General features: G+C 44.5%; 1 protein-coding gene across 1 annotated transcript in view; it reads left to right on the top strand.

Moving 5' to 3' along the window:
* Nucleotides 1-12,649, top strand: part of HGD (homogentisate 1,2-dioxygenase) — a 42,491-nt gene extending 29,842 nt beyond the window's left edge. The window contains exons 11-14 of the mRNA XM_005875352.2: nucleotides 2,037-2,141; nucleotides 4,362-4,488; nucleotides 9,472-9,653; nucleotides 12,295-12,649. Coding sequence (XP_005875414.1) covers nucleotides 2,037-2,141; nucleotides 4,362-4,488; nucleotides 9,472-9,653; nucleotides 12,295-12,444 — 564 coding nt within the window. The 3' untranslated portion in view covers nucleotides 12,445-12,649. The remainder of the gene's footprint in view (nucleotides 1-2,036; nucleotides 2,142-4,361; nucleotides 4,489-9,471; nucleotides 9,654-12,294) is intronic.
* The last annotated feature ends 858 nt before the right edge of the window (nucleotides 12,650-13,507 follow it).

Raw genomic sequence — 13,507 nt, 5'->3', positions numbered from 1 at the left:
ATATAGTATATAATTAGTATATATTATATTATTACTTAATATACTGAATATATATTAGCCTAAAGTGATCATATAACAAACATAATCCAAAGATCTCTTCTGTCTACCATTAATTGTTTGCTTTATTTTTGCCCATTTGACTTATTGCTTCCATTTTGCCAAGGCTTATTATTGGAAAACATCTAGAAGGTATGCTAACCAGCAGAGGCCAACTAGTTTGACACTTAAAGTTACCCCCTGAGGACTAATTGTTACCCTCACTGATATATTATCAACCTCTTATTCTCTGGGTGGTTTAGAGACCATTTGCATCAGAAATTATCAGAGAGGCTTCTTTAAAATGCAAAAACGATAACCTCTGGGGATGGGGTATGGAAATCTATATTCATTTTAAGCATCTTCTCCCTATTATTGTTGACATACAGTTGACAAAGAACCATCATTCTAGAGGCAGCCAGAAGCCCCACTAGTTTCCACTTTCCAAGTGGACCTTATGCTGGTTATTCTCTGTGTGAGCTCCCACTGATCCATTCTCCCTTCTCTGCCATGATCTGGGCCCTGGGAGCTTGACCTACATGGACTGTATCGCCCAGGCTTCCTACCCAGCTGGCTTTGGTTGGGCTCAACTAGTAAGAGGTCCTCACAGGAAATTGGAAGGCAGTTGGATTTTTTCTCTGTTCTTAATTCATCTCTTATTGTTGAAAGTATTACAGATGTCCCTCTTTTTTCCCCCTCAATGATCCCTTGCACATTGAAGTTTTTCTTCCCCCTGCCTCCTACTTCTTGTGTCTGCATCCCTTCACAATCTCAGTTCATGTTGGGTAGCCCCAGTGGTATGCTGGAGCCAGTTTATACTGGTTTGCCACCTCTTCCCAGCTTTGTGCTTAGTGACAACACATCAGTCGCTCAAAAATGATCACAGTGAGAGTATTTATACCCCAGAAATCAGCAAATGCTATCAATCGGAATTTTTAAATTTTTTCCAAGATTGCTGGTTGTAAAATGTCAGCACACCACTGGGCAGCCCCTTCTGTATGGTTTTTAGCTCTTGCTGGAGTCCTGTGACACTTCCTTCCCATATACCACAGGTCTAGGCGTGGCAATGTCCTCCCACAAGTATTTATACCCCAGAAATCAGCAAATGCTATCAATCAGAATTTTTAAATTTTTTTCCAAGATTGCTGGTTGTAAAATATCAGCACACCACCGGGCAGCCCCTTCTGTATGGTTTTTATTTCTTGCTGGAGTCCTGTGACACTTTCTTCCCATATACCACAGGTCTAGGAGTGGCAATGTCTTCCCACTCTTCCTAGGCTCAGATACCACACCACCCATCTCTAGTCAGTTCACTTAACACTAGCCACACCTCTGTGAGTAGTCTCTCCAATGGTCTTTAGAACATTCTGAATTGGATGCTGTTTCCAGCATCCAAGACCCATATCTTCAGTGGGGCAACCTTCCTATACACAGATCCTCTCCCACCCCAGGGCAGGCTCAAGAAGCATCACCTTAGGATTGCTCTGAAAACTCAAGTCCTGGGGGCTGGAGTTGTTAGAGACCCTCTCTCCCTCCTGCACTCACCACCCAGGCATGGTGTCTACTGGGTACTCCTCTAGGCAGCAATTACCTGGAGAACAGTCACAGCGAGTGCCTGCCCTTCACACAGGAAACCCAGAGGGTAGCCCAGATGGTCTGAGAATTGCTGGCATCCACAGATTCTCACAATTGCGTTAAAAATTGTTGAAAAGGCACTACTTGGAGAATGTGCTGTGCTTCTGTTGCTGCACATGTGACCAGAGGCAGCTGCAGTTATGAACTAAAAAAATGGGGTTAGTGGCTAAACGCGGGATAGTTTGAGGGTGTGTGAAGCAACCACAGAATGATTCAGGGTTATGCTTCTCCCAAAGGATGGTATTATTAAATAATGAGAACAAAATCAAATCCAAAAAGAGAGAGTGATGCCAAGTACAAACTGGCATCACAGCTACAAAAGCATGAGGTGCTAGGATCAACTTTTCTGCTTCTTTTGCAAACAGAATGTCTCCCCGTTCAATGTCGTGGCCTGGCATGGGAACTACACCCCCTACAAGTACAACTTGGAGAACTTCATGGTCATCAACGCGGTGGCCTATGACCACGCAGTAAGTCTGGCCCCTGGGAGGGCCTTGGAGAAGGGGGGACCCTTGAGTGAGAGGGGTTTACAGCAGGCCCCTACGTTCACAGAGTTCACATTTCCAGTGTCGCCCTTGGAAGCCTGAAATACAATCACTTGTCATTGTGCTCACAGGAATCTGAATCACCTGCAGCAAGGCTTTGGTGAAAGAGTAAATAACACAGGTAGTAAGGAAGCCAGGCCAAGACACCCAACCGGTGAACACAGCTCCATTCTCTAATACAGTTGTCACAGTAGATGGCTAAAAACTTATTTTCTTCATGGAAAGTTTATCCCCAAAAGAAAACCAACTGCTAGTGTCAGTGATGGAGTGATAAGAAAGGAACATTTCTGGATTTGGGAAGTTCTCCGTCCTGCCCACAAATACCAAGAGTTGATTTGCTCCGGCTGCCTACTCCAGGGTCTCCACTCCTGGCTGTTTCTAGCAGCGATGGAGCCCACGGCTCTCTTATAAAGTTACTCATAATGTTTAGTGCTTGAATTCAAACCAAGGAAATTCCAGACTAATAACTTGGTCATATTTTTCACTCAATTAAGGGGCCACAAATAGGCCCCAGGTCTACAGTGCAGGCCCCTGAGGCCCCACATTCTTGATAAAGTGCTAGTCCTGGGGGAAAGTTCAGTTTGCAGCCTCGTTCATAATAGATGAACTTAATTCACAAGCTGGAGGGATAATTAGAGCAGAAGGGAGAGAACCAAAGACAGAAAGATTACTCTGAGCCAGTGCAAGCTTATCTCGAGGAGCAGGGGGTGGCGGGGGACACACAAAACGACCTTTCTGAACGGCAGCAACTATGAATAAAACCAAAGAAAAAAGAAAATGAGGCATCATGCCCACAACAAAATGAAAAAGGATCCTGCGACACGGATGGAGCTTTATTTGAGCCTCGCTACATTTTCTCTAATGGTTTCAGGTCATTTCTCACGGCAGATGAAAAAGTGTTAACTCTCACAGCAATAAGCGTTGGTGTGTTGACTTGCTGCTGTAGTTACTTTTCCAAAATTCAGATCCGATCGTTCTACCACTGCATTAAGCAAACCTTTGCAGGCTTCCTGTGGTTTAGGATTAAGTCTGAGCTCTGAAGTGTGGTGTTGAGGCTCTTCACCATCTGGCCATGTACTTGTTTTCCTCTTGCCCCTCTCTCCTCTTAATAAAACCTGTGTGCATTTGTATGCTTTTCTTGTTTTCTGTGCTTATAATACCTTTTCCTTTCTTTCCCTCCTTCCTCCTTCTTTTCTTCCTCTTTCTTCTCCCTCTTTCTCTCTCCTTTCATTCTTCAGCACCGATCTCAAATGTCACCTCCTCTTTGAAGCCTTCCCTGATCCTCTCAGGTAGAGATAGGACTCCTTCCTCTGTACTCCCTTGGGTCTCTATTTATAAAGCCAGATTGCCCTTGGCACCTTGCTGTGATTAGTCGTTCATGCACCTGGTTTATTACTCCTTTAGTCACCTATCCCACCCCTCCACCAATAATGCTAAAGGGGCAGGGAATAGATCTTAATCATCTCTGAATGGCATCTGAAAGCAAACATGATCACTGATTTCAATTAAACTGAACCTCAATCTTTTCACTGAAGGATTGTACAGTTCTTCTAAAATTATAATAGTGTCCCTCAACCTACTCCCCTCTACACTATCACACCCAAACTAGTAATGTACATGGTATGTTTTAAATCTGAGAGTCGAACAAGGGTCAGAAAGCAATAAGGTTACCATCTGGAGTCTCTGTAACCCCCACCCCCCCAAAAAAAGAAGCAGATCCTACATTTGTACCAAAGCTTGGATATTTCATTTCTATGTCCACCTTACTCTGAGCATCCCTTCTGCCCAGAGCTCCCTGCGGTACAGCCCAGCTCTGGTCACCTGACTTCAGGCTGGGAGGCAGGCACCACTGGTTCTCAGGCCCACCGGGTAGTACTTACATGAAATGGGCTCAGCAGGGTGAAAAGGCAGCTCAGAATCCTCCTAGCCGGTGTTAATTCATTTTTCTTCCAGCACAGCAAGAGGGGAAGGTCAGATGAGTGATTACTGTGCCTTGATGGCAAGCCCAGACTTCTCAGCCTGGCCGGTGTGGTTTGACCAGAAATTAGAGTGTCCCTCAAAACCCCTTCTGTGTGGGAGCCATGTGTGTCATCATCTAGTCACTCCCTCTCCTCCTGTGCTCAGCCTCTCCTTGTGCTTTCGCAGGACCCGTCCATTTTCACAGTATTGACTGCCAAGTCTCTCCGCCCTGGAGTGGCCATCGCTGATTTTGTCATCTTCCCACCTCGATGGGGGGTCGCTGATAAGACCTTCAGGCCTCCTTATTACCACAGTAAGTCTCTCTTTCGCCAAGTCACATTTGGGAACCAAAGAGACAGCAAAGCAATGAGCATTGCCCTTTGGGAATACTGCCTGAGGTGTTTCTGGACGCCCTGCCCTGGCTGGAGTCCAGGACCCTGCCTCCTGAGGCCTTTAGCTGCTTAAATAGCACAACTTCCCCGTGGGATGGCAGCGATGTGCTGACCCTGAGGAGGAAACACTTTGTAAAGCCTAAGCCCAGTTCCTCTGGCCCTGAAGAGAGGTAGAAAGGTTGATGAAGTGTGAAGCAAGAAGTTCTTTACATTCAGATGCTTTTGGGGGGGAGGGTCGGGGGGTGGGGAGAGAGAATTTGTTGTTTTGAGAAACCTCATTATCTAAATCTGGTGCAAGAACCAGTAAAATGTGCCTTCTCAAATTATTTTGGCCAGGTAGAGCAGACTACAGTCCACACTAGGGGCGGGACCCTATTCTGGAAGCAGTTTCTGCAAAGCATTTGTTGCCTCAAAGAGAAATTACGAAATCTATCATTTTTATTTTATTAATATTCTTATTACTAGCAGCTAACAATTATTGACCTTGTTCTATGGCTCTGTTATTAGTTCTTTAGAAGTATTAACTCAGTTAATTCTCATAACAGTTGTCAGAGATAAGTAGCATCCTTATCCCCTTTGTTTTCAGATGACGGAACTGAGACAAGAAGGATTAGGTACTTGCTCAAGGTCTCACAGCTAGTCAAGTGGTGGAATCAGGATTGAATTGCAGACTATCTGATGCCAGAGCAGATGCTCATGACCACTAACCGATGCGCCTGGCACAGGGCTGGTACATGATATGCATGTAATAGATATTTGCTCAGTAAGTGAATGCATCACCAAGTACTTCATGGCTGTACTTAATGAGGCTGGCATTTTTAATTGTGCAGTAGCTAGCTGTAAATTCAACCTAAAGGTCAATGTACAATTCCATTTCCTGGAGATTGCATTTTGTACATAGAATTCTGGAAAAATTCTGAGCAGGAACATTCTTTTGTTGTTATTGTTGTTGTTTTTGTTAATCCTCACCTGAGGATATTTTTTCCATTGATTTTTATAGAGAGTGGGAGGGAGGGGAAACATCGATGTGAGAAAGACACATTGATTGGTTACCTCCCACATGTGCCCAGACCAGGGCCAGGGTTTGAGCCTGAAACCGAGGTACACGTATAGGCCCTTGACTGGAATTGAACCCCAGACCCTTCAGTCTGTGGGCTGATGCTCCAACAACTGAGCAGGAACATTCTTAAAAACAAACCACCTTCCCTAGTTAACCTCAGGGCCTTCTGTCTATATGAGGCTCCTCTCTGTAGTACCAGCTCCCAAGATGCCAGGGCAACAGGATAGAAAGGTACACTGAGTGGGCAATGTAGGCATTTGCAGAGGCCCTCAGAGTGGAAGGCCACTTCATGGTCAAATCCCAGCACATTTTCAGGTGACACCATTATGACTGAGAAAAGGATTCAATTAGTTACCACGACAAAGACACCAGATGCTTTTGAATAAAGTTGTAATAAACTATGTCCTTTCTGAAGAGTGTCAAGCCCATAATAGGCCCTAACTGTCCTGAAAATTCATCCCTGAGAGGCCGTGTTGTCAAGGAGCGAGACCTGCTCTGGCCTAGAGCCTGTACCTCACATGCTAGTCCTTGATAACTCCCCATTTCACATGGTTCTTGTATTGAGATTGCTCTGTGTGCAACTGAGAACGTTAGCAGGTTCTCAGTGTTAGGCTATAAGAGGGCTTACTGAAACACACATTCCTGGGCCCCTCCCTCAGACTTTCTGCTTGAGTATGTCTAGGGCCCAACAATTTACATTGATCACAAGTTCCCACGTGAAGCTGATGCTACTGCTCCAGGGACCATAGTTGTTCAATGTTTATTCCCAGGGCCCACTCCCAGGGAGGTTAATTAGTTGGTTTTGAGGAGGAACCTCAATCTGCATGTGCACTAGCCAGTCAGGAGTTCTGAGGCAGGAGGTGTGCAGTTCCGTGTTGAGAAACAGCAGCCTCGGGCTGTCTCCCCACCCAGGGCGAGGGACAGCAGAGCAGTCTGACTCAGACAAGTCTGCTACCTGTGCCACAGCTTCAACCCACTCCTTGATTTTGGTTAGTAGCTCAGATTGCCTGAAACAAAATAGCCTCGTGAAATTCTTCTTATAATTTTTTAAAAGACTCTCAAGTAAATTGGGCCCTGGATAGATAGATCTCCAGAAAGGTATAGTTGCCCCAAGTTAGTTGGAAAAACCATAGAACCCCAAGTTGGAAATTATTTTTCACTAGAGATTTTTAAGACACTGCTTTAGTAATCACCAGAATCGTGCTACTTTGATGTGACTTTATAGGAGAAGTGGAGAATTATTTGTGTAGAAATATTGCATCCGGTCATCTTAATGCACCTTGGTCAACTGGTTTCAGCATTAATCAGAAAGGCAAGGTCTACCTCCCACTGTCTTTTGAAATATAGAAAATGATATAGAAATGTCATCACCAAACTCATTGCTACCTAAATTAATATTCAGATCAAAGCTGAATTCTGTCTTGCTCTCTTCCTAAAATTAGGCCGTGACGGTGACCCTGAGTACACATACTCTGGAGTGAGGAGTGACGGTATATTTAAATCATGAGCAGAACTGCTTTTAAAAAGCATAAAGACTTTATGCTTACAGTCGTATCTTTTCTTCTATTTCCACTTCGTGGAGAAACAAATGGAACTATGACCGGGTCTTACCTTTTCTGCAGGGCCTGTAGCAGCATTGTTTTGTCTGGGCAGGGGGGGTATGGCTGCTCAGTCAATTACAGAATTATTTCAGCACTTGGTTATACTTCCCATGCCAGGAAGTGGGGTTGGGCATTTATAATGTCAAATGTTTGGCTGTGCAAGGGTTGCCACTGCCATATCTCTCTACTCTGTTCATCGTTTGTACTCTTAGCACTCTCTTGGGACAGACTGTGAGTAATTTTAGACAGGCTATTTCTTATCCATTTCCATTAGTACTTAGCACAGTGTCCAATTATATATATTGGATGGATGGATTGATAGACAGATGGAATGGGTAAGACATGGACAGATGAATGGATGAATGGGTAGGTGGGTAGATGAATGGAAAGGCACTTAAATTTACTCAGGTGTTATATTTCTTTAATTCTTGCTCTAAATGTGTTGCTATCCTAATAAAAAGCTTCATTTCAATAGAAACCTACTTTTGAAAGAGTGGGAATATGGTGATTTTTGTCCAAATTTTGTGTGACTTCAGAAAACACAACTAGGACCAGTATATTTAATTTATATGATAGCAAATTTCCATTTAATATGAGAGAAGTTTTTAACACTCTAAGCTTTGTTGAGTAGAGCACTTAGGTAGTTTAGAGCTCAGTAGCTTTGTTGAGTAGAGAGCTTCCATGCACAGGAGGCATGCAGATTGAGCAGAGGAGACGATCTGTCGGGAATGATATAAAAAATTCTTCTGTATTGAGTAGAAGTAAGGATCCCTTCCAATTTTAAGATTTTAGAATTCTATGAGGATGATGTCAATGGAAATAGAATAGGATGAATCTAAGAGCCATTTTTAAGATTGAAAGAATAAGATGATATCAGATTCAGATATAGAAGATAGTATTTGTTAGACTATAGCATTTATGGACTGGGTTTTACAAATACTAAGACCCTTTTACACAGGTTATCATTTGATAATAAAATCTAAGTCCAGAGTTCTTTCCATTGCATCACCCTTACACACACACACACACACACACACACACACACACCCCACTTCAGTGTTCTAGATTGGGAACTAGAAATATGGTGATATATGTGTTACTGTGGGGTTATTTGGGAAGCAACTCAGATCATAAAAGAAGATAATTTTGATATGAGGCTTGTAAGCCTAAATGAAAGAGTACATCCACTTTTTATTACAATGTACATTTTATTGTTATTATTATGAGAATTCTTGTCTGGGCTCTGCTTTTCTTTAGATCTAGTCTACTTTCTTTCGGGCAGTGGAATACAAGATCTCTGCTAATCCACATGGCCAGGAGGGAGTAGGGCTCTGCCTACCAAGAATTCCACACTAATGAATGTTTTGTGTTTATTCATTTGTCAATCTGTATTCTTTATTAATCTTATAAATGTATCAGATTCTCCTATCTTCTTGTCATTCTGTGGAAATAATATTTGAAGGGTCTTAATGTTTATGGGTCTGCTTTGGATAATAAAAATAATACTGCTTCCAGCCCTAACCAGTTTGGCTCAGTGGATAGAGTGTTGGCCTGCGGAATGAAGGGTCCCAGGTTCGATTCCGGTCAAGGGTATGTACCTTGGTTGTGGGCACATCCCCAGTAGGGAATGTGCAGAAGGCAGCTGATTGATCTTTCTCTCTCATCGATGTTTCTCCCACTTGTTTATTTTCTCTTTAGTTTCCAATGCCCTAGGAGCTGTATCGGTGAAGAAATTGCTTCGGCATATGTCTGAGATTTTGTTGCCTTTGGATTCCTCTAGTATTTTTATGGTTTCCCGTCTTACATTTAAGTCCTTTATCCATTTGGAGTTTATTTTTGTGTATGGTGTAAGTTGGTGGTCTAGTTTCATTTTTTTGCATGTATCTGTCCAATTTTCCCAACACCATTTATTGAAGAGACTGTAATTGATTATCCATAAATGAGTGAGATCATGTGGTATTTTTCCTTCATTGACTGGCTTATTTCACTTAGCATAATGCTCTCCAGCTCCATCCATGCTGTTGCAAATGGTAAGAATTCCTTCTTTTTTACAGCAGCATAGTATTCCATCGTGTAGATGTACCACAGTTTTCTAATCCATTCATCTACTGCTGGTCACTTAGGCTGTTTCCAGATCTTAACTATGGTTCTCATCGATGTTTCTAACTCTCCCTCTCCCTTCCTCTCTGTAAAAACTCAATAAAATATATTTAAAAAAAATAATACTGCTTCCACCTTCCCAGGGAACTGCATGAGTGAATTCATGGGGCTCATCAAAGGTCATTATGAGGCAAAAGAAGGTGGGTTCCTGCCAGGAGGAGGCAGCCTGCACAGCATCATGACTCCCCACGGGCCTGATGCCGAGTGCTTTGAGAAGGCCAGTAAAGCCAAGTTGGTACCTGAGAGGATTGCTGATGGCACCATGGTAAGCAAGTTAAATGCCAGGCCCTGGTGGCCTCTGGACTCCCCAGTCTTGTTGAGAGAAGTGTCTACTTTTTTATCTCTCCAAAATCACAGAGGAGTCAGGAGAGGAGAGTGTGTGTCTGTGTGCCTTTCCCATGTGTGTATGCATGCAACCCGCTGTGTGTATACTAGACTCCCAACGTAGTGAGGGTAGAAAGAACTTTGGACTTGGAGTCAGGCCTGGGTTCAAATCTTAGCTCTTTTTTAAAAATATTTGTTTTCTTTATTGATTAAGGTATTACATATGTGTCCTTATCCCCCCATTGCCCCCAGACCCCAAATCCTAGCTCTTAGTTCCTGTGTGCCCTTGAGTAAGTCACTTAACTTCTCTGCGTCATTTCCCCCATCTGTAGAATGGGTATGGTATCCAACCCAGCAGGTGGCTATAATTTAACTTTAAAGACTGTCCAACACTGTTCAAATGTAAGGGTGTATATTTAATACTGTGGGAAGGATCTTCCCTTATCTGCATGCATCCCTGTGTATGGTTGCTTGTCTCAGAATCGCCTCCTGCTTTTGAAGTACTCCTCTAGGGCCACAGTAGCAGAAGATGCAGATGTCACCTTCAGCCAGGTTCTCAAGCCCAGGAGGGTCAGGACTGTGAGCAGCAGTTCTCTGCTGTTTTCTCATTTTCTGTTGCTCTCCTTTGGCATGGGATGAAACTGATGGGATTTAAACCCTGTTTTGTATTCCTCTTGAGTCCGGCTGTAAACATTGAGGCTGAACACAATTGCAGACGGCTGCGGTTCTTAATTTTATTTTAGTTTTGCGTTCTTCGAGGTAGAGTTTATGGACCACAAGGAGTAATTTTATGCTGAATCATACGCAAATTTGCATTGTCTTTTTCAACAAATGCTTTCAATGCTACCTGGCTTCAAAATCAATAGCACAGACCCACCGGACTCCATGCCCAATTTGCAAACTACCTAAGCAGGGAGCTTTATCTGTCCCTCTGTACAGTGCAGTTTGCTTTTAGTCCCAATCCTGGGGCCCGAGTTGGTGCAGCTGGTCTGCAGGGGGAGGCTGAGAAGAGTCTTGTCTGCTTGGCCTCAGCTCTGCTGCCCCTTGTAAGGGCCTCTGTGTGGTTTTGTACACCCCTGCTTCCCCATGAGGCATGGTCTGAGGATAGCAGTTACGCTTTTGCCTCTGAAGGCTCCTGGAGGTGGACAGGCCACTCCAGGGTTGCCATTCAATAAACTTTGGGGTAGTCAGTGTTACCAGGGAGCAGTGTTCTGCACCAGTGAGGCCTGGGACAGGGCTGCTTTCATGAGAGCATGGCTAGGGCTCAGAGCACAGATGAGGGGGCCTGGGGGCCACATGGGCTGGGAGGCCTGGGTAGCCAGGAAGCCCAGACTGCCTGGTGGGAGAGGGCCTAACACCTTATCTAGACCTAACTTTGGGCCTCCCTCACTATTTCTCATTGTGTAATTTGGACCCAGGCCCATCTATATGCCTCATCCTTATTCCAGTTTGGAATAAATTAACTTTAGCAATACTGTCTTCATAGCTCAGTGGGGCTGGGGTTTTGTTACTCCAGGCAGACAGCAAGGCTCCTAAGAAGCAGTCAGCCAAGAGACAGCAATAATAATGGCCATGAGAACAACCCTTATATCTGAATAGTGCTTTATACCATGTAAGGCACTTCCACAGGATCTCACCCCGTCCTCACGTCAAGCCTGTCCCGGGAAGTCAGGCAGGGACAATCATCTCCATTGTTTTAGGCAAAAAGCAGTTAATGTATATTGGACACCAAACCGTAACGTGGGGCACATAGAATTTTTAGTTCCTTTTTGTCCATCTATTTTTGAAATTTCTAATAATGTAAGCACATAAGAATTGTAGGATCTTATTTTGTTTGGTTGGTTTTTATTATTTTAAAAAGCCACAGAGAGTAGGAAATTCAGCCATCGGTGAAGCTGGAATGTCTACAGTGCACAGAGCACTTACATGTTCTTACTGTGGCAGAAAAATCCTCCTGAACACACAGGACATCCACCCATTCATTCCCTTCTAGGATAGGGTTTCTAAAGGAACAACAGCCATTCCTGCCTCCTACTTCTCTTCTCCTCACTCTCGCTTTTCCTCCTTTTCTTTTTCCCAACTCATATCTTGGTCAGAGTCCTGAGAAATAAAGCTTTGCCACTTCTTGCCATCATCGCCTTAGACAAGTCATTTCCCAGGGCTGAGCCTTAGTGTCCACCTCTGCAAAATGGGGAGTGTGACCTCCCTCACACGGACATAGCCACAGTCAATGACAGCCTCCGAGAGGGTGAACATTACTAGGACTCCCCCACCGCTGCCCTTGGATCCAGCAAATTTAGCTCCATAACACTACAAGGACAATGTGAGGCTTATGTGTCCAATTTCATTTTATAGAATGAAACTGGAGGCACTGAGAAGTTCGAGGCCTTCCGTAAGGTATCGCCCACGTATGATGGTAGGGTCAGAGCCAGAAGCCAGGGCCTTGGGCCTGCTCTCCACCCCATGCTAGCATACAAGACTTACTATTCAGAGATTCTGCCTACTTACCCCTTGTCTCTTGAAATCTAGCCAGATGTGTTTTGTTATCCACCTCATCTTTTCTTTCTCGTCATTTCCTACAGGCATTTATGTTTGAGTCTTCTCTAAGCATGGCCGTCACCAAGTGGGGGCTCAAGACCTCTCACTGTTTGGATGACAACTACTACAAGTGCTGGGAGCCTCTCAAGAGCCACTTTACTCCCAATTCCAGGAGCCCAGCAGGACCTAAGTGAGACGGGAGCATTGCTGCCTAGTTGAGAATGGATTTGTTTCCCTTAGAATCTGGTGACTTCCGGCAGTATTGGGAGAGGGGGCGGGTTAAAATGAGAACTCACATTTTGATAGTCAAGTGACTGAGACATTGGTAGAAATGTATTTGGAAAGTTCTATGGCTGTCAGCTTAATTACTCAATAAATACTTCCTGGTGTTGTGTGGAAGTGGCAATCGGTCCTAATCAGCACTGGATGGAGCAGACCTGTGGCGGCCAGGACTGGAGTCCATGCTATTGGACTGAGACCCCTTTGCATGCACTCAGCCTGAGATTCTTTATTCCAGAAGCACGAGTCCAGGGCATCTGCCACAGACCACAAGACCAAGTCACAAGGAAGGACAGGCCAACATAAGAACCAGGAGTTCGGGCTGAAGCCACGGCCAAGGTCCCAGAAGTCAGCTCAAGCATAGGGAAGCAAAGGGGGTCAGCAGAACTTTAAGCATCTAGTGTCATCCTTAAACAAATGGGCAGCCAGGGCAGCCACTGTCTAATCTTAGTCACATAGCAGCCAGTACAGTGATAATGGACAAGAAGCTCAGCCACTGAGAGAGCATCATTCACTGAGGGCTCCAACTGCCCTGATTTTCACACTGAAAGCCCCACATCCCAGAAAACCCCTCAGTCTTGGTCCAAGGAGGATAGTTAGTCACACTACTATTCACTCACCTATCAGTCCATTTGCTAACCATGCTTTGAGTCCTTACTATGTGCCAGCTACAGAGTGAGACGCTGGGGATGAATGATTGAAAAGGAAGAAGTGAGCTCACAGTCTGGGGAGATCTGGGCCGAAGACGATCAAGGGCCGCTGTGCTCGGACCACAACAAAACAGGCAATGCTGTGGGGGAAAGCTGCTCCGAACAGCTCCCTCCCCATGGCCAGTGTTCCCCCAGAGGACTGGGCTGCCCAGAACTTTGAGTTGATTAGATTCTCCTGGAATGAGGAGACAGACACATCAGAACAGAAAGGAATGGGAAGTGGCATTTAGTTCTGTAGTTTTAGCACATTTCCCCCACTTTGTTGCCA

The sequence above is a fragment of the Myotis brandtii genome, unplaced genomic scaffold, assembly GCF_000412655.1.
Source record: "Myotis brandtii unplaced genomic scaffold, ASM41265v1 scaffold46, whole genome shotgun sequence".
Classification (NCBI taxonomy): Eukaryota; Metazoa; Chordata; class Mammalia; order Chiroptera; family Vespertilionidae; genus Myotis; species Myotis brandtii.
This window is presented reverse-complemented; position numbering and strand designations above follow the sequence as displayed.